The sequence below is a fragment of the Salmo trutta genome, chromosome 5, assembly GCF_901001165.1.
Source record: "Salmo trutta chromosome 5, fSalTru1.1, whole genome shotgun sequence".
NCBI lineage: Eukaryota > Metazoa > Chordata > Actinopteri > Salmoniformes > Salmonidae > Salmo > Salmo trutta.
Window position 1 is genome coordinate 12845768 of NC_042961.1, and position 21848 is coordinate 12867615.

General features: G+C 43.1%; 1 protein-coding gene and 1 long non-coding RNA gene across 6 annotated transcripts; one reads left to right on the forward strand and one right to left on the reverse strand.

Moving 5' to 3' along the window:
* Positions 1-1136: 1136 nt before the first annotated feature.
* LOC115193681 (phytanoyl-CoA hydroxylase-interacting protein-like) lies at positions 1137-21508 on the reverse strand. 3 transcript variants are annotated; one of them, XM_029752573.1, is made up of 5 exons: positions 21291-21508; positions 5854-6050; positions 3955-4129; positions 3699-3816; positions 1137-1866 (listed from the first exon to the last, which is right to left on the reverse strand). In XM_029752573.1, the coding sequence occupies exons 1-5, from the start codon at positions 21394-21396 to the stop codon at positions 1320-1322; spliced, it is 1143 nt and encodes a 380-aa protein (XP_029608433.1). In that variant the 5' UTR covers positions 21397-21508; the 3' UTR covers positions 1137-1319. The 3 variants fall into 3 exon arrangements, with proteins under 3 accessions (XP_029608433.1, XP_029608435.1, XP_029608434.1); XM_029752575.1 differs by lacking the exon at positions 21291-21508 and adding an exon at positions 8561-8581; XM_029752574.1 differs by lacking the exon at positions 21291-21508 and adding an exon at positions 8376-8478.
* LOC115193682 (uncharacterized) lies at positions 8021-9558 on the forward strand. 3 transcript variants are annotated; one of them, XR_003878212.1, is made up of 3 exons: positions 8021-8171; positions 9176-9301; positions 9404-9558. It is a non-coding gene; the product is annotated as an uncharacterized LOC115193682 (long non-coding RNA). The 3 variants fall into 3 exon arrangements; XR_003878214.1 differs by lacking the exon at positions 8021-8171 and adding an exon at positions 8498-8633; XR_003878213.1 differs by lacking the exon at positions 8021-8171 and adding an exon at positions 8657-8781.
* Positions 21509-21848: the final 340 nt, after the last annotated feature.

Consider the following 21848-nt stretch of genomic DNA (forward strand, 5'->3'; position numbering starts at 1 on the left):
ACGTCACCACCACATAACATTGCAGAAGGGTAGCTATGGTAGAGTGAGACGTCACCACCACATAACATTGCAGAAGGGTAGCTATGGTAGAGTGAGACGTCACCACCACATAACATTGCAGAAGGGTAGCTATGGTAGAGTGAGACGTCACCACCATATAACATTGCAGAAGGGTAGCTATGGTAGAGTGAGACGTCACCACCACATAACATTGCAGAAGGGTAGCTATGGTAGAGGAACTGACAGAGTCAGTTTTCAAAGTCATGCTGTACATACTGCATCATGCTCTTAATGGTTAGCAAGTAGTTCAACTTGATCTCCGAGTTAATATGCTTTTAGTGGCTGTTGCATTAGTATTGTTATTCTACAGCAAGTTATGTCCTTTTGTGTTACCTTTGGCATAAAGATGATGACACTACAGCCCTAAATTAGTACCAGTCTCTGCTGATAGAGGGAGGGAGTAAGTTAGATCTGTCGGATCTGAACCATTCTAACGCCTTCCAGGACAGATGGGAAAACAGGAACACAACCATCTGTCTACCTGGACTGAAGTGAACAACAGAACATTTGAAGAGGTCAACGGGAGGAAACGTTTGAAAAACAACCGTAGAGAAAATCAATGAGAAAAGCGGTATGAATACATGCACGGAACAATGTTTGGTTAGAACATTTAAAGGGATCAGTCAGTGTTGGCTAGCGGTTTGGATGATGCTGACCAAGGCTTGTTAGGATCAGTCAGTGTTGGCTAGCGGTTTGGATGATGCTGACCAAGGCTTGATAGGATCAGTCAGTGTTGGCTAGCGGTTTGGATGATGCTGACCAAGGCTTGTTAGGATCAGTCAGTGTTGGCTAGCGGTTTGGATGATGCTGACCAAGGCTTGTTAGGATCCCACACTTCAGCTGTAGATCTTTCAGTTGGGGCTCCTCCCTCTTTTGCATGGTTTCTCTTCTGATGGGGACGGCAGGAGGGATGAATAGAATGCCACACTTTTGGGAGGGTGGTTCCTATGAGGTTGAATAGGAAAATGGATGGATGTGTGTGTGTGTGTGTGTGTGTGTGTGTGTGTGTGTGTGTGTGTGTGTGTGTGTGTGTGTGTGTGTGTGTGTGTGTGTGTGTGTGTGTGTGTGTGTGTGTATGTGTGTGTATGGACTGGGAATTCTAGCACCCTACCCTGTTGTTAAATTTCTTTCACAGTCTGGGTCCCTCTCCTGCAATGTTCTTCTTTTGGGAGGGTGGTCCTTTGTGGATATAGAGGTGGGTAAAGGTTGGGGTTAAGTGTGTGTATGTCTGTGTAGCACAGGTGCAGTTCAGTCTCCCACTAGCGTCCCACGCTGATGTTGCAGGTCTTGCAGCTGGGGTCCTTCTTGGCGTTGACGGTAGACAGGCTCATGAGCTGGTGCCCGCTGATCTCTGCCACCGTGCCCAGCGCCAGGTCCACAGGCTCTGTGTAGATCACCTCCAGGATCACATCCTGGGCGTGCCGGAAAACCAGCGCCCCGTCGCCCGCCTCCTCGTCCACTGTGCAAGTCAGGAAGTGGTTGTTGGTGATGTCGAGTGCTTGCAGCCTTGCCTTACAGAAGTCATCGCCGGGCGAGCCCTGTGGGGCCAGCACTAGGATGACGTAGTGGTAGGCCGTGTACATGCAGTAGAAGTCCCCGAAGTAGAGGTTAGTCTTGGGGTTGAACAGGGTCTCAGCCTGGATCTCAAAGCGTGTGCGGCCGTAGGGGGAGTCCTGGGGGGGCTTGCCTGTGTTGAACTCTGTGTTGCAGCTGAAGTAGAGGCCCTTCAGCTTCCCGCTGATAGGTGAGCCATGACTTCCACTGTTGTCCTTCACAGCTGGCAGCATATGGTTCCCATGCACCTCCCTGGAGAGGAGACATGGACAACTGTCTGAGTAATCACTATACTATAGGTTATTACAATAAATGTATCATCGATACAAACAGGGATCTGGGTAGCAGCTGAATCCTATTGAAAGCTTGTTAATGTGTCTCTTAACAACGCAAACAACCTATTCAGAAAGGATGCATTTCGGAAACAATGAGTAAAAAGACTGATCTAATCAATTTCATCTAGTTAATCTACTATAAAAATGAATTGCTCCTCAGTTTTCTCACTGGCAAACAGACCTTTCTTTGGCCCTAGACAGAACTCAGACAAAAAAAAACCTGACAGATAGATTGTATTTCGGCAAGATCTCTGGATGCCATCAAACGAATAGCAGAAACCTGAAAGCACCTTGTGAGGTTTAAATTGGCAGTCAGATATCCTATGATGCAAATCTGAGCTCCAAAGGCTTCAATTATTGGCGTAATTACATTGGTAACACTTTAAAGGTTGCCATTATAACCATAATTGTCTCTTTGTCATGGTAACTATCTAATTATTAAGGTCCCATCCGGGTCATCATAGGAAAGGCCTAATTTTACTGTCCTTGGTTGTATTCTCCACGAGATGAAGCCGTTTCTGTATAGTTTTCACCATGCTACACCACAGAGAAATGAAAATAAGAGAAGATAAAACTAAAGAACTAAAGAACAGAAAGTGCTCTTATCCACCAAGAAGAAAAAATACAGAATCGCTTAACACATTAGCAAACAACTAAAAATACACCAGACTTCTCCTCTCTGTCTCTCTCTCCTCTCTCTCACTCTGTTCCTCTCCCTTTCCCCCTTTTCCATCTTGCTTTCCAGTCAGGTGCTTGCTACACACTCGGCTTCCTCTTTCATCAGAATATACTTTAAAAGGCTTTGTATTCCAGCAATTAAAGCTGCTACGTTTTAAGACTTTGGTCCAACGCATGCAGTCATTGGGGAGGTCATTTGTTCCAGCAAACATATGCGCAAATGGGAACCAAATTATTATTATTTTTTTCCATTTTTATTTATTTCACCTTTATTTAACCAGGTAGGCTAGTTGAGAACAAGTTCTCATTTGCAACTGCGACCTGGCCAAGATAAAGCGTAGCAATTCGACACATACAACAACACAGAGTTACACATGGAATAAACAAAACATAGTCAATAATACAGTAGAACAAAAGAAAACAAAAAGTCAATATACAGTGAGTGCAAATGAGGTAAGTTAAGGCAATAAATAGGCCATGGTGGCGAAGTAATTACAATATAGCAGTTTAGCTATATTGTAATTACTTCGCAAGCAAGCAGTTATTCTACCTAGCTTGTGCAAGCTGCTGTTATATAAAATAGTAATTCAGAGGTTTCCTGACCATGGTACACTTCTAGTTCCGAATGCAGAAAATCCTATAAGTAAACAAATATCCGGAACGGCTGTTTTACCCAAATATAATCTGCTAACCCAGATACTTTACTTTTTGTATGATGCAATGTAAGCATCGTTTTTTTATGGATTTGGAGGCAGTTTTTTGCAATAATACCTTTCTGTTGAGCTTAGACTAACTCCCCAAATACAGAACTAGACCTACACATGCACAGCCTATACTATCTGAGTATATATTAAAAAAAAGCATTAAGCCATACCATCTGGACCACTGGCTTTGAGCTTTGAGAAAAGCCTATGACAATTTCAGTTACAAGGGAAGGAGGTACAGCAAAGGGTCATGTATCTCTATATTACGTGAGTTCCCCGTATTATACCATTTTTACATACTGTTATCATAACATCAGAATAAAACTGTGCTGGCTGTTAGGGCCGTTGTGCAGACGTTTGTACGTACCTGGCCTGGTCAAAGTACTCTTTGTTTTGATTCCTGTAGAACACAGAGAAGCGCAGCATCCTGCCTGCGATGACCTCAGCCTTCTCCAGCAGCTGGGTTAGATGCACCGTGGAATAATCTGGAAACAGGGGTTAGGATTAGCCATTAATGAGAGAATACAGCATGTAGGCCTATATCAAATAAAGATAGAAGGTTTTAGGGATAGGTCAAAAATAAATGCTTTGATTCCTTGTCCCTCTTCTGCCCCCTGCCTTACCGGCGGTGGTGAAGTCGATGATCTCGCTCCACTCTGACACGGCGTAGTCTCCGTCACTCTGTTTGGAGGCAGTCTGGACGGCCACGGTGTACTCCGTACGCGGGCTGAGGAACCAGTGACCCCTCACCGTCATGGGCAGAGGCACTGCCTTCGCTACCAGCTTGGTGGGAACATCCTGGACAGGGACACCGGCAGACAGAGCTTCAACTCAACATACACAAAGTTTACAACTCTACATACAAAACAAACTCTGAATAAGCACATTATTCACCGTTCAGCTGCAAAAGCAACATATCAGTAGTGGCCTCCTCCTTTTAATGCCACGCACAGACCAAAACACTAAATCAGCATAAATACACTGCTTAGTGTTAAAGGCCCAGTGCAGTCAAAAACGTGAATTTCCTATGTATTATATACATTTCCACACTATTAGGTTGGAATAATACTGTGAAAATTATGGTATTGCACTTTTACTGTAAGAGCCGTTTGAAAAGACCACCTGAAATGTCTGCCTGTTTTGGTGGGATAAAGTTTTGGCCTGTCTGGTGACATCACCAGGTGGTAAATTAGTTAATAGACCTATAAGAAAGAGTTCCAAACCACTCTGCCAATAACAGCTAGTTTTCAGTTTTCCCCTCCTCAGTCAGACCACGCCCAGACAGTCCCAGAACAATTCTTGCTTGAGAAATTGCTCTTTGCTATGAAGCTATTTTAATTTTTTACAATTTTAATTTAAAATAATCACAATAAGGTACTTCATTGTTACCCTGAAATTATTTGATATTGAGAAAAAAACGGCTGAATTTGACCTTTAAGCTGCATGAACGACATGTATAGACTCCTTCCCCCATCTCCTCAATATTGATTTAATGTATGCCATGGAGCCTAGTACTTCCTGTCTCTATGCATTAGCAGGACATAGATTGGGCCCGCCCTGCAATATTACACCAGCCCTGTGTAGCGACAACAGCAGTACATTCATGCACAACATTGGCCCAGCGTGCTGTAATGAAAATAAATGCATTATATCTATGTATATTCACACAGAGAATGGGAAGAAAACCACTTCTTTTGGGGGGGGGGGGGGGGGGCTTTTATGTTCACTCCACCCAGAATGTGAATGGGAGACTGATGAAATAGATCTGTAAAAATGTTACATTAGATGCATTAGATTAAAGGCTGAAACAGCAGCCATATTTGTGCAATGACTCTCTGCTTGCACTGTGTGATATCATTCATGCTCAGGGCTTAATCTGTTAGAATACAAAAGGTTCCCTAGTGTTAGAGTGTGGGAGTGTCAGTTCTGCTTCTGAGCTCTGGTAAAAGGTTTGTTTACATTTCGATTTGAGTAATTTAGCAGATGCTCTTATCCAGAGCGACTTCGTTAGTGCATTCATCTTAAAATAGCAAGGTGGGACAATCACATATCACCGTAAGTACATTTTCCCTCTTTAAAGGAGCTATCAGCAAAGTCAGAGATAGTAAGCTGGAAAAAAAGTCAGGTGCGAGTGTTAGTTAAGCCAAAAAATTGTGTGGGGGGTGTTGAATTATTTAAGATGCTCTCCGTTTATATACTCATTATGCCTGTTACACTACTTATTTGGGGTATAAAGGTTACGATGTGGGTACATACTGGTTGGTGTTATAGCTCAAACTAAACAACTGGCCTCATGTAGAAATTATTTTATAGACAACTTCTGGCTCTAGGGAGTTTTTTCTAGCCTCTGTGCTTCTGCATTGCTTGCTCTTTGGGGGTTTAGACTGGGTATCTTAATAACTTTGTGCCAACTGCTGATGTGAAAAGGGCTTTATAAAATACATTTGATTGATTGTATTATAAACTGTGAATTATTCCTTTGAAATAGCCTAGTTGTTGTTGTGTGCGTGTTAATAGTTTACCTTGTGTTTGAACTTGTTGGAGTTCTTGTTCTCTTTCTTGTTGAGGTCGATGAAGTAGTGAGTGATGCGCTCCTTGACCCGGGGCTCCATGTCCCAGCAAATCTTGAAGGAGTCACATGTGATGTTGCTGATCTTGATGTTCTGAGGGACAGGAAGCTCCTCCATCTCTACGATGCTGCTGTCCTGTGATTTATTGCCTGTAGCACAGGGACAAAGGGATTGGTTGGGCTTTAATGCTTAAGGAGATGAGAAATGCATCTATAATATTTTACAATTTAGAGAACTACTGGCGTTTTTTTTATTTGAGACACCTAATACATAAGATAGGGCCCTACAGTCCCCTACAGGGAGCACTTCCACCACTTAGCTGCCTCTGTGCTCTGTGGAGCATTTACCAAAGAGCGGGAGCTCCACCGTGTATCGGTTGTCATGGCAACGCTGCAATCCCCTCAGATTACAAGCACATACGGTATTAAATATTTCAAACGCTGATGATTATAGTGACTCAACCCAACACAGATGGATCTCTTAATAAAGCCTCGCTTTTTTCTTTCATGGAGGACATTTTTCTTTTGTCACACACAAAGAAAATGAAAGTAGATAGAAGATTGCTCTGATAAGCCTTTTGTTCAGGGTTTGTCAGACCATGTTCCTCGGTATCTAGTCCAGCACTCCCTATTTTTAACAGGTGTGTGTAGCAAGGACAAATTCACAATTTCCTCACTAAAAGCATGTTTAGACACCTTTTGGTGCTACAAAATGTCTACGTGTTCATGAAAATGTCATGACACACACACAAAGACGCACAGGCATACAAATTGCCTTATACACCAAAACAAGTGAGTGAATAAGAGCTGTGTAACATGGCTATGAGAATCCACTACACACTAAAGCACCTACTCAAGGCATGGCAACAATTTGTTTTCTGTGCAAGCTCAGAATACAGGAACTAAATACAGGAGCAAGAATGTGGAATTCTGGGGTAATGCATGGGACTCAATTATCAATGGGAAAAGCAGCGGACCATGGAACGCCTATCTTGGACCATGAGTTTTGAGGCGAGGTGATAATTGAGTAATTCCACAAATTGGTTCATATGGAGTTTTTACAAAACATATAAACCATATAATTCATACTGAGGTTATTGAACCAGGCATGCAAAAATGGGTTTCTGTCAAGGGGCATTTTTCAACACAGGTCTTCTGCTCTGTGCTAAACAAACTTCTATAACCGCTAGGCTATCTGCAAACACTGAACACTGGTTTGAGAAAATTAAGTGTTGGCCAACAGCAAAGCACAGAGTCAAACCCAACCAGATTTTGGATGGCTGTTTAGCACCATCCCACACAGCCCAAGCCACGGTGCCAGAATGCTGATTTAGCTATTCAGCTGTTTACACTAATCCCACCTCATTAACCTGCAAATAGAGGAATTACACTGATACTGGCATGGTACTACGACTGCGATTACGGTTGTCTCCCCTAGCTTTCTTAAAATGAATGCACTAACTGGAAGTCACTCTGAATAAGGGTGTCTGCTAAATGACTAAAATGTCAAATGTAAGCCTGGCTAATGCTGTCAACGTTTGCCCACATAACAGCATTACAAACTGCTTTCGTTAGCCTATGGCGATCTAATCACACAGAATTAGGTCTAGGCCTAGTATGACTAAACTGTGATAATGCTGTGCTAAATTACTCAAAATGTGTGGCAAATTATGTCCAACTAAAGGGACACACGCAGCTCCATAAAATATTATACCTTCGTTTCTAAAGAAGCTGATACCAGTAGGTAGGTACTTGCTGAGCAATATTGGATTATTGTACATTTACTAAATGGGTACCAACTAGTCAACCATTGAATTACGTAGGCTATTTCCTCCTGACAAATAGGCCTAAATGCATGATCCTTTTGATGTGATCCATCTTCACAGTCTGTGGAGGTTCTTTACTTTGTCTGGCCCTCTCCCCTGAGAAAGAGGGATAAATGGAAGCAGGAGGAGAGGGTCAGGTGATGATGGGATTAAAGACCTCCTCTTTGCACAGAGGAGGTCTAACAGACAGACCGTGTTTGACTCAGCAGCAGCACCAGCTCCTTCTGCCTTTCTTTCCAAAGGCCCTCCTGTGGGGCTGCAGTCTGCTCAGCCCTGGACCTAGATTCACTAGACCAAAGCTACTGGTAACTAACCGTTCTCTGTGACTACACTATACAGTTCAACAGAACATCACTCATTATAAACAGCCTCTAGAAATGTAAACACAACTCAACCCATGTAGTCCCGCCTGGCCAAGAAGATCATAATCCCAGTCAATGTGAAGGTGAGTCCATTGGTTTAATTCAAATGAAAATGTAGAGCTAGGTATAGGCCTAACGTTAGACTTGGAACAATTTGCAGGATATGCCCATCCCCCAACATGGAAATGTGATGGATTTCGTATGAACATTTGTCCTCCAAGCTATGACAGTTAGCTAGCTACTCAGAATGCAAGAAAAAGCATCTAATTTTCAATCCTATTTTTTACCTGTTTCCACACAAACCAATGAAGCAATGCAGGCCAAGCCCAGTTGGGCAGCTAGCTAGCTATCCGCTCCAGTCCGGATGTAAGGAAGTTAAGTAAACATAGGAAATAACTACCCAGCAGCATTTACACGTAGCTAGCTAGTGGGCAGGATCCCACCAATGGACTATAACCTTTCATCGTTTTACCTCTATATGTAAAGACGTAACAAGGTCGAGCTTGTTAGCTAGCTAGTCATGTGCCACCAAAGCACGTGCATGGGTAGGTCTACTCAAAGGAGTTATCAAAGTTACAAATGCGCTATTTACGTTTGTCAGAAGTGCAGTAATTTACCACGCAGCTAGCAAGGTTGTGGCATGCAATAAATTGAGCTAACATAATACAAAGCAGATGACTCAAATCAAAGAAGGTAAAGTCTGAGAGCTGGACCTCCAAAGTAAACTGTATGAGACTACTTTTTAAAGACATTGATACACAGTTCCAGCAGACTTTTAGGCTGGGTATCTGTAAAGCACTTTGTGATAACTGCTGATGGAAAAAGGGCTTTATGAAATACATTTGGCTGATTGACTTTGGGGCAGCAAGGGAACAGCTGCTGCGATCTGTGGATGCTGATTTGGGGCGCCTAATCCATAGCTAGCTAGCTAAAGTAGTTAAGAAAATGTACATGTAGGTCTATATAACATACGTTTTGTGTACGTTTGTATTGTGATCAGCAGCATGCTCTGTCTATACATCAGGTAGAGGCATTACTCGTCTAATTTCTATCTTCCCTGTGTGTCTCTCACTCTCTGTCTGATCAGGGGCAGTATGTTTTTCCTGTCGCCTCATGCCACGAGTCACACTACTTGGCGCTGTTGGATACCCAAGACCGTGCCTCCCTGCTGCTGTGGGTCATCAGCCTCCTGAAGAGAGGATAAATCATCATGGTGAGAGCACATATGTCAATAAACAATACACAACTGTAATTTCTCCTCATTCATTTCCTGTCTTTTCCTGTTGCTTAGTATCAGATTTTTTTTACATTTCAGGTTTGATTGAAAAAGTAAAAACAACAGCAACAATCACATCCATAGAATAAAGGTGGAGCAATAGCGGTGGGTAGTGCTCTTCTTCTAATGGCAGAAAGGGAAAGGGGGATATGTAGTCAGTTGTACAACTGAATGCCTTCAACTGAAATGTGTCTTCCGCACCAACGTTATCTGCCGGAGGGAGTTATCCAACTGGCCCCTCCGTCTTGACGTAACCTGATCGCCCATCTGCGGCCGGCTAATCGTTAGCTGTCTTATCGGCTGCGATCTGAATAGGTCTATCGGACACTTTTCTTGGGCCACTATAAGTAACTATTTTGCCGATTTGGACAGGTCCACCCTTCCACACGGAACCCCACTAACCCACAGACGGAAACTCACGAGGTGGCTAAAAACAGACCTCCCTCCATCTTCCACCAGCTTGCTACCTATGGTCCAGCTAGCTGTCTGAATCTCACTGGACCCTTTGATCACTCGGCTAAGCAGGCCTCTCCTTAATGTCAATATGCAATGTCCATTGCTGTTGTGGTTAGTGTTTATTGGCATATTTCACTGTAGAGCCTCTAGCCCTGCTCATTATACCTTATCCAACCTCTCAGTTCCTCCACCCTCACATGCTATGACATCTTCTGGTTTCAATGATGTTTCTAGAGACAATATCTCTCTCATAATCACTAAATGCCTAGGTTTACCTCCTCTGTACTCACATCCCACCATACCTTTGTCTGTACATTATACCTTGAAGCTATTTTATCGGCCCCAGAAACCTGCTCCTTTTTCTCTCTATTCTGGACGTCACAGACGACCAATTCTTATAGCTTTTAGCCGTACCCTCATACTTATTCTTCTCTGCTCCTCTGGGGATGTAGAGGTGAATCCAGGCCCTGCAGTGCCTGGCTCCATGGACTCCTACTCCCCAGGCGCTCTCTTTTGATGACTTCTGTAACCGTAATAGCCTTGGTTTCATGCATGTTAACATTAGAAGCCTCCTCCCTAAGTTTGTTTTATTCACTGCTTTAGCACACTCTGCCAACCCGGATGTCCTAGCTGTGTCTGAATCTTGGCTTAGGAAGTCCACCAAAAACTCTGAAATCTTCATCCCTAACTACAACGTTTTCAGACAAGATAGAACGACCAAAGGGGGCGGTGTTGCAATCTACTGCAGAGATAGCCTGCAGAGTTCTGTCCTGCTATCCAGGTCTGTACCCAAACAATTTGAACTTCTACTTTTAAAAATCCACCTCTCCAAAAACAGGTCTCTCACCGTTGCTGCCTGCTATAGACCCCCCTCGGCCCCTAGCTGTGCTCTGGACACCATATGTGAACTGATTGCCCCCCATCTATCTTCAGAGCTCGTGCTGTTAGGTGACCTAAACTGGGACATGCTTAACACTCCAGCCATCCTACAATCCAAGCTTGATGCCCTCAATTTCACACAAATTATTAATGAACCCACCAGGTACAACCCCAAAGCCGCAAACACTGACACCCTCATAGATATCATCCTAACCAACGTGCCCTCTAAATACACCTCTGCTGTTTTCAACCAAGATCTCAGCGATCACTGCCTCATTGCCTGCACCCGTAATGGGTCAGCGGTCAAACGACCTCCACTCATCACTGTCAAACGCTCCCTGAAACATTTCAACGAGCAAGCCTTTCTAATCGACCTGGCCCTGGTATCCTGGTATTGACCTCATCCCGTCAGTAGAGGATGCCTGGTTATTTTTGTTAAATGCCTTCCTCACCATCTTAAATAAGCATGCCCCTTTCAAGAAATTTAGAACCAGGAACAGATATAGCCCTTGGTTCTCCCCAGACCTGACTGCCCTTAACCAACACAAAAATATCCTGTGGCGTTCTGCATTAGCATCGAACTGCCCCCGCAACTTTTCAGGGAAGTTAGAAACCAATACACACAGGCAGTTAGAAACGCCAAGGCTAGCTTTTTCAAACAGAAATTTGCTTCCTGCAACTCAAACTCAAAAAAGTTCTGGGACATTGTAAAGTCCATGGAGAATAAGAACACCTCCTCCCAACTGCCCACTGCACTGAGGATAGGAAACTCTGTCACCACCGATAAGCCCACTATAATTGAGAATTTCAATAAGCATTTTTCTACGGCTGGCCATGCTTTCCACCTAACTACCCCTACTGCATTCAACAGCACTGCACCCCCCACAGCTACTCGCCCAAGCCTCCCCCATTTCTCCTTCTCCCAAATCCATTCAGCTGATGTTCTGAAAGAGCTGCAAAATCTGGACCCCTACAAATCAGCTGGGCTTGACAATCTGGACCCTTTCTTTCTAAAATTATCTGCTGAAATTATTGCAACCCCTATTACTAGCCTGTTCAATCTCTCTTTCGTGTCGTCTGAGATTCCCATAGATTGGAAAGCAGCTGCTGTCATCCCCCTCTTCGAAGGAGGTGACACTCTTGACCCAAATTGCTACAGACCTATATCCATCCTACCCTGCCTTTCTAAGGTCTTCGAAAGCCAAGTCAACAAACAGATTACCGACCATTTTGAATCCCACCGCACCCTCTCCGCTATGCAATCTGGTTTCAGAGCTGGTCATGGGTGCACCTCAGCCACGTTCAAGGTCCTAAACGACATCGTAACCGCCATCGATAAGAAACAATACTGTGCTGCCGTATTCATTGACCTGGCCAAAGCTTTTGACTCTGTTAATCACCACATCCTCATCGGCAGACTCAGTAGCCTTGGTTTCTCAAACGATTGCGTCGCCTGGTTCACCAACTACTTCTCTGACAGAGTTCAGTGTGTCAAATCGGAGGGCCTGCTGTCCGGACCTCTGGCAGTCTCTATGGGGGTTCCACAGGGTTCAATTCTTGGGCTAACTCTTTTCTCTGTATACATCAATGATGTCGCTCTTGCTGCTGGTGAATCTCTGATCCACCTCTACGCAGACGACACCATTCTGTATAGTTCTGGCCCTTCTTTGGACACTGTGTTAACAACCCTCCAGACGAGCTTCAATGCCATTCAACTCTCCTGCTGTGGTCTCCAACTGCTCCTAAACACAAGTAAAACTAAATGCATGCTCTTCAACCGATCGCTGCCTGCACCTGCCCGCCTGTCCAGCATCACTTCTCTGGACGGTTCTAACTTAGAATTTGTGGACAACTACAAATACCTAGGTGTCTGGTTAGACTGTAAACTCTCCTTCCAGACTCACATCAATCATCTCCAACCCAAAGTTAAATCTAGAATTGGCTTCCTATTTCGCAACAAAGCATCCTTCACTCATGCTGCCAAACATACCCTCGTAAAACTGACTATCCTACCAATCCTCGACTTCGGCAATGTCATTTACAAAATAGCCTCCAATACCCTACTCAACAAGCTGGATGCAGTCTATCACAGTGCCATCCGTTTTGTCACCAAAGCCCCATATACTACCCACCACTGCGACCTGTACGCTCTCGTTGGCTGGCCTTCGCTTCATAATCGTCGCCAAACACATTGGCTCCAGGTCATCTACAAGACCCTGCTAGGTAAAGTCCCCCCTTATCTCCGCTCACTGGTCACCATAGCAGCACCCACCTGTGGCACGCGCTCCAGCAGGTATATCTCTCTGGTCACCCCTAAAGCCAACTCCTCCTTTGGTCGTCTCTCCTTCCAGTTCTCTGCTGCCAATGACTGGAACGAACTACAAAAATCTCTGAAACTGGAAACACTTATCTCCCTCACTAGCTTTAAGCACCAGCTATCAGAGCAGCTCCCAGATCACTGCACCTGTACATAGCCCATCTATAATTTAGCCCAATCTACTACCTCTTCCCCTACTGTATTTATTTATTTAATTTATTTTGCTCCTTTGCACCATATTATTTATATTTTAACTTTGAACTTTCTGCAAACTACAAATCTACCATTCCAGTGTTTTACTTGCTATACTTTATTTACTTTGCCACCATGGCCTTTTTTGCCTTTACCTCCCTTATCTCACATCATTTGCTCACATTGTTTATAGTCTTATTTTTTTCTACTGCATCATTGATTGTATGTTGTTTTACTCCATGTGTAACTCTGTGTTTTTGTATGTTGTCGAACTGCTTTGCTTTATCTTGGCCAGGTCGCAATTGTAAATGAGAACTTGTTCTCAACTTGCCTACCTGGTTAAATAAAGGTGAAATAAAAAATAAAATAAAAAATTTAACCCAACCCATCTGAATCAGAGAGGAAGAGAGGCACGTGCAACCATTCCTTGGTTCTGCTGATCCCACAAAGTTCTACTACTGTGAAGAACACTCGGTGTTCACTATTCATCTGAAAAAGGTTGCTCAATTGAATGTTTGAATTGATGTTCTATATAAAAAAGAAGTTAATAAATATTTCTAAATCCCAAAACAACTATTATACGGTGTGGTTATAGGTAACCACACTGTGACTACAACTAAGTAACTAAGTCTTTGACCTCACTACGCTGTTACTTTGGTGAGTAAAAACTCATCCTACCTACCCTTTAATGTTCTAATAAAACATAGTCGAGCATTACCTAATGGATTCAACATTCATCATTTTGTTATCATTTTACTATACTGTATGAATCCTAGAACGCTTGCCTTGCATTGATGGTGCTGTCGGCCTGTTCGGCCCAGGCCTTGTGGTACTGTATCTGCGTCAGCCAGGACTGCTGTAGTTGAGTATTATAGGTGTTCTCCCAAGCTAACCTAGTGTGATGGTGATCCAAGCCTGAGGCCTAAAACTAGCTGGCTCCCATAATTAACATCAAGCAATGGTCACAGACAATTTGCGTTTAAGGCCTGTTCCGTTCGACAGGCTTGGAGGTCATTGGAATCAATATGCCTATTAGGTAATGGAGGCTGTGACGTAGCCTCTCAGATGGACGGGTTGCCTCCCACAATGTATTAATGTTCCAGCATACACCCTGGGTCTGGAATTACCCAAACTAGCCCTGACTGCCAGACTAATGGTGAGCTCACAGAGTGAGCATAATGATGTTCAGTGTTAGGTCATTAAAAAGGCATTTACCAATGCAGCATAACTCAGACAGCTCAATAGCTCATCAAACCCAAGAGAAAGGAAGCTGTGGAAAAGAGAATTATGCCTGGTGGGGCGCAAGGAGCCAATGGAAGGACATACTGTATACATTATTTCCATTTCTGAAATGGCATGCAATATATTGGTCCATCATTTCAGAGGATTATAAATGAGTCTTGTCATACTGAAGGCTCTAAGCCAGCCAGCTGTCTGGTCTGTGAAGACACAGCTCACAGTTATGTCACCAGCAGATTGCAAGCTTATTCACACAATCACACAGGTGCAGCAGGGTGTTTATCACTTTGCCACATTTTGAAATAGAAACATTGGCGTGATGCAGGTCTCAATGAAATCCGCATTGCCGTATTTATGCAGTAGCTTTCAGAATACAATCTGTCTGCTCTGTAAATAAGACAGTGGTTTGTAAATAAATACATGAACATTGGTATAGCAGGTTGCATTTAATTAATTGAATCAATGGCTCACAATCTCATCATTTACATGGAAGGCCAGGAAGCATGGCTAAGAATCGCAGTTTGCTGCAAATGTGTCCTTTACTTTAACCTTGTCAAATGAAACTAATTGAGCACTGCCCTTTAATTTGAGCAATATGGTGAAGTTAAACAAAATCAACAATCAATATCAACCTCCTTAACATATATACATGGCTTGTCTTGTGATTTGGGCGAGGAGTTTTCCTGAGTGTCGACATGACCCATAGGCTATAAATCACAGGAGGTTGGTGGCACCTTAATTGGGGAGGCTGGGCTCGTGGTAATGGCTGGAGCGGAATAGGTGGAATGGTATCGTGGAAATTCACCACTAAGGACACAAACTCAATGTAAATGAATCAATCTTTATTATCACGGCCGGAGATGTTCACAAACTCAACCCTAGCTTGATGAAAACTCTGACAAGGGCGTTCCCTCTCAGTCCTTTTATACTGCTACACAAACAAGTCATGTAAGCATGGTTTACATTATTCATTATTAATGTTGGTTCCTGCAAGTGACTGACGAGGCTTCATCTCTCAAAGCTGGGACCTTGAAACTGAGATACTCCTTTTGGCTCCCAGAACAGTGTTCTGGGCGTACTGACAATTGGTCTGAGAATGAGGTCACAGTCACCTGCACGAACCAAGATAGAACGAGAGGAGATGCTGGGTACAATTCAATGCTATCTCTTCAGACAACAACATTTTCCCTCACAGTATCAAATACATCAGACATGTGGTTGCCGTGTGTTTGAAGCTATTCCATTCGCTCCATTCCAGCCATTATTATGAGCCGTCCTCCCCTCAGCAGCCTGCACTGCTATGAATACAAAGTCCAAGCATTATAGGTGGTTGGAAATCCGGAGGTGCTTTCTAGACAGACCATTTATTTTTGGTTCATTCTCACGCTAAAAGACTCCAACACAACACTATAAACACCAAATACGATTCGGTGCAAGACGTTCAAAATACACTGGCAAGATAGCACAGGCTGAGAGTGAAAGTGATAACATCCTACTAGAAGCGAAACACAAAGCTCTGTTCATATGGCTCCATACAGATACTGTGTGTAACGCATTACTCCAATCAAATCACAGGATAATTGAACAACAAAGAAAACAATAAAATAGAAACAAAAACAGAAAACAATGAGTAAGAATGCGGAGTGAATGACTAAATAAATGTAAAAAATATCATAAAAGAAGTTCAGCTCTAAATCTACCCAGCTGTTCTAGCAAATTCATTAAATCCAAAAGGCCTCTTAGGGGAGGATGAAGAGGTGAGTCTTTGTGTTTCATTTGCATAGAATTAGCATGTTTAACCGGAGTGAGAGGAAATTATGTTAAATCCCTCAACAGAATACTTTGACGTAAAAATCTTTATTTTATGGAACTGTTTACATAGCATTGTTGATATACGTAATTTATCATTTTTATCAAGAAGACCCTTTTACCTAAATAACCATTTCGATTCCAACATCATTTTGTCCCCCCAACTAGGTTACACAATCTGTTCACAGCAAAGGGTTAAATCCCCAGAGAGCTGGAAGTGCAGTGTCTGGTCTGGATGAGGTGGAGAGCAGCAGCAGTGTAATAAGCCCCGTTTAAACCTAGTGCTAACATGCTTTCTTTGTCCTGATCTTGTGCACATTCTGATTGTGCCCACATTTTGATACAGGTGTAGATGATTAAAATACACATTGTGTACCTCCGGAGGTAGTCAGGGACCCATTTGTATTTGGATATCAATCAAGTGTAAACAGATCTGGAGGGTCAAACCATTTAAATTATCATTATACCGGCCTCTAAAATCATTGACAGGTAGCACCATTGACTTATGGCATCAATAAAATGCCATAAAATAAATACATATTACATTAATATTATCCTGAAAGAATATCAGTCAAATAATTTGCATACAGGACAGCACCAGGAAATCTGGCCACAGTGTCGACACAGTGGATGGATAAGAGACACATTTTAACATTGACTAACTTTGATCGGATTGAGCAGATCACGAAACCCACATTTTAGTGCAATGTGTAAACAAGGCTACTGCCAGACACCATCATGGGGCAACTGTCCACACAAAATATGTGCTCTCATGCCTGCTTACTCAGATGAGTTGTCAGAGTGTCAGGACAATAAATCATAACAAATCTTTAATATAAACACTACTGGTATGCTATCAAGAGTATGACTCCATTTCCCCTTTCAGTTCCTGGATTTCTCTCTTAAAGGTTTCTCCATGGTTTCCACTGGCTTTTAGGGGATTTGAGTCTAAGCCTCTTGTTTAGTGTTGTTAGTATATTTTAGAAAAATAAATGGCATCAGTCCTGAGATAATGTTTGGTAATATTGGGCTCTTGGGGAGGGGGCTTATGGCTACTGTTCATTTAGTTGGTGCTGCTGAAAGACAGATGGTAGGCTCACAGCTGGAATGGGGGATGGCGGTTGGGAGGTCTCTTAGAGAACAGACTTGGTTAAATTAATGTCACCCATCCATCATGGTAACTTACTGAATTGGTGACCACTGGACATAGACGGAATACATTTATATTGAGATTAGACCTGGTTGGCACACATGTATTTGATTTGGTAGACAAGTGGGCCTGAATTTCTTATACAGCATTCAAAATGGATGTTTGGCTTTTTAACAAAGAATAACGGCTCCTTCAGATGGTGATGTCAGTTCCAGTTATTTTATTTCTCTATGCAGATCTCAGAGCTCCTCTTGAGACAGAGGGGAAAGGCTCAGTCACATGTGCCTTCTCACATACACTACATTACCAAAAGTATGTGGACACCTGCTCGTTGAACATCTCATTCCAAAATCATGGAGTTGGTCCCCCCCCTTTGCTGCTATAACAGCCTCCACTCTTCTGGGAAGGCTTTCCACTAGATGTTGGAACATTGCTGCAGGGACTTACTTCCATTCAGCCACAAGAGCGTTAGTGAGGTCGGGCACTGATGTTGGGTGATTAGGCCTGGCTTGCAGTCTGCGTTCCAATTCATCCCAAAGGTGTTTGATGGGGTTGAGGTCAGGGCTCTGTGCAGACCAGTCACGTTCTTCCACAAGGATCTCGACAAACCATTTCTGTATTGACCTCGCTTTGTGCACAGAGGCATGATGTATGATGCTGAAACCCGAAAGGGCCTTCCCGAAACTGTTGCCACAAAGTGGAAGCACAGAATCGTCTAGAATGTCATTGAATGCTGTAGCGTTAAGATTTCCCTTCATTGGAACTAAGGGGCCAAGCCCGAACCATGAAAAACAGCCCCAGACCATTATTCCTCCTCCACCAAACTTTACCGTTGGTACTATGCATTTGGGGCAGGTAGCGTTCTCCTGGTATTTGCCATGGCTACTCGGCCATGGAAATCCATTTTATGAAGCTCCCGACGAACAGTTCTTGACGTGACGTTGCCTCCAGAGGAAGTTTGGAACTCGTTAGTGAGTGTTGCAACCGAGGACAGAAGATTTTGTCACGCTACGCGCTTCAGCACTCTGCGGGCCCGTTTTGTGAGCTTGTGTGGCCTAACACTTTGCGGCTGAGCCGCTGTTGCTCTTAGACGTTTCCACTTCACCATAACAGCACTTACAGTTGCCAGGGGCAGCTCTAGCAGGGAAGAAATGTGATTAACTGACTTGTTGGAAAGGTGGCATCCTATGATGGTACTACGTTGAAGGTCACTGAGCTCTTCAGTAAGGCCATTCTACTGCCAATGTTTGTCTGTGGAGATTGTATGGCTGTGTGCTCGATCTTATTCACCTGTCAGCAACGGGTGTGGCTGAAATAGCCGAATCCACTAACTTGAGGTGGTGTCCACATACACACAAATGTATCTCTGCTGCTATCCACCACCACTTTATACACATCACAATGCTAACATATGGGATAGGCCTCTGACGAAGCCATTTGCTAGTCTGGGTTGACTTGGGAATCCTCACGTTTGTGTTGACGATTAAATATTGATCATATGCTAGATAATTTGACAGGTTTGCGGCACTAAAATAAATATGAAATTAAATGTTTTATAAATACATTGGGGAACATTTCCAAGAGAACTGAATATATTGTATTTGTAGACAGCTAACAGTTCGTAAAAGCTTGGGCACAGTCCCTACATTTGAACAAGCCTAAGGAAATGGCACGAAAACACAACCTTGAAGATTTAAAATGATACTAACCCATCAAAACAACTTGCTGCAAGCTTTAGTCTGTCAAAGCAGAATAAACTACATGTGATGTTGAGGTATAAGACCTCAAAGCTGTCTGTGGTGTTAATGAGAATGCTTTTTCAGGAGATCATCCAGTCCTACACCTGATTTATTCTAAAACCATGGTTTAAACTGCTTTCATGTTTATATAGTCTGTCTAGTAGGTATGGTTTTATTGTTATCATGGCATTGTCCCTATCATCAGTGACCCTGGATCAGAGATATTGAAATCTACATGGAAATAGGAGTGTTGAAAAACACAAACCGATGATGATGATGATGTAGGCTATATCAAGCATCATCAAAGCCAGTGAAGAATTAGCCTGTCTTGGGAAAAGAGCTTCATACTAAAATGACAATGTTGTGTAAAGGATGCAGACGCCTGATTATAACCCTGTCATTTCCCCTCAGGATCTGTAAAGTAATGACAGAGATTGTTGTGCTGTTGTACTATAAACAATGGGCAGCTCAAGGACACTTAGCCACTATTTACCCAGTATTGCCTGACAAATAGGAGAGTGCTTGTTTGCTGCAGAGGGGCCAATACAAGTACAAAGCACAGAGCTGGCACCAACAACTACATCCCTCAGAAAGTCCAGCGTATACCATTACTAAAATGAAATCAGGCCAGAGTTGTATAAGAGGATATCAACTGCATCGCACTAAGCAGCAGATGAGAAAATGAACCAATCCAAAGGATGCTGGCAGGGTCTAACTGCCCTGCTTGTGTGGTCTTGTGAAGACCACCATTGACTACATAGGCCCTAGACAACACCCCCTATGTACAAATCAAAAGCTCTGTTTAAGATGCTCACTACCAACATCTTTCTAAAAACACATCTTTAGTATTTCTGTGACTAGGCCATAACTTATAGTTTGTCGATTATTGTCTTGTAATGCAGTGAATGCATTGAGTATGTGTCATCGAGCATATTATGGAACAAATGGATGTGTCCATGTTCTTTCTCACTCTGTTGTAAAATGATCTAAGGAATTAGAGTGAAGGGTGTGGATGCTCCATCTCTGCACACTCCTTTCTATGGGTGCAGCCATCTTTGAGCCCAGTCTTCCACTGATCATGACTTGCTATTTTTTCCATTCAAATCAGCCATCGTAGGATATAGGCCTACACTTAGAGAAAAGTAGCCCAGGCTAGGCCTAGCAACAGCTGGCCTCCATCTGCATGAATTTCTCAAAATGATCTCAATGTTGCAAAAATATAAATTCATCCTGGTAAATATAGGCCTAGTAGGCTAACTTAGGTCCTAGACTACATCATGCATTTCACATCCAGTATTGAAATGTTCACATAAAATGGTCACATTAAGCTACAATTAATAGGCCTGGTATCGAAATGTGAACTTCAACAAAGCCGTTTAAGGATCAGACCATACAGTTTGAGCCATTGTAAAGCGATTCCTCTGTAGCATACCTAAATACTTGTCTTCTCAACCAGCTGAATCATCAAATCATGTAGCTTTTCTTAGAGCCTGTTAAATAATGCATATTCAAAGCTATCCTTGTATTGGGCTTGTGAATGTGGTTTCTGAAATGAAAACAGCTCTAACTGTAGGCTACTTCAATATAGACTATATATTTGTAATTTCAAGCTTTGTTCAGAGCTGCACCAGGCAAGAATAATATCCTTATCTTAGTCTCTATCCATTGGAACCTGTGTAAAAGCGCTTTGCCGACTGCTGTCCACGTCCATGGTTCTGAAATGGTGAAACCCCACCGTTGCACCAAATTGCTTTCGTAGCAATTTTCTGATATGACCATTTCGTTTCGTTGTGAAAACGTAAATGCATAGGCTCCATAGATAGGGTAGGTTATGTGAAGAAAAACCTGTGCATTGACGCCCTCGGCTATGCCGCTGATGCAGCAGCGCACCGGTCTCCATCCAATCCAGATAAACTGTAAACATGCCCATATTGTTACATTTTCATCATAAAATAAGGGCCAAACAGAAGCGTTTTGCACTTTCTGGACACCTATTCAGACATTGTGGCACTACTATAGAGGGCTATCATCTTTCATTATCTGATGTCAGGGAATCTTCTAATGCACACAGAATGAAATTTGTGGAAAGGGATGGGGGTTATCATTGGAATTACAACGCCTAAACTACATTTATTTTGCGCTTACCCTCTCGCTCGCATAACTGTATCGCATCCAAGCTGAGGTTCTTGATCATGCCCTCACACGGACTCATCGGGCTAGTTAGGTTGTGTCCCAAGTTTGGAACCTCCATTTCTCCTGGAATCGGTGGGATTTCGCAGATTTTTGCCGCAGGACTTGCCTTCCTTCACATTCGGTAAAGAAAGCGAGAGAGAGAGTGACCGGTTCCCAGCCTCTTTGCTCTCTCCCAGCTTCACTCTCGGGGGGGGGGGGGGGGGGGGCTAAAGGCGCGTCAGCAAATCGTCACGAGCGCCAGCACACTGCCGATTTGACGCTGCAACGTGATAGGAATAAATACTACGAAGATGTGCCAATCCTTTTAATGTTTGGCTATATCATTTTTTTTCCAATTAATAGGCCCCACGCGCGCGCTATTTTTAATGAAAGCCACAAGTGTTTCGCCTATTCAGCCGCAGGACAGTGGAACATGAATACCGGATTAGGGGCGAGTGAGCAATTTCTAAGGGCTTTTATGTAACCAGATTACACCTTCCACCCCCTACGGTTTAAAACGCAATTTAAATC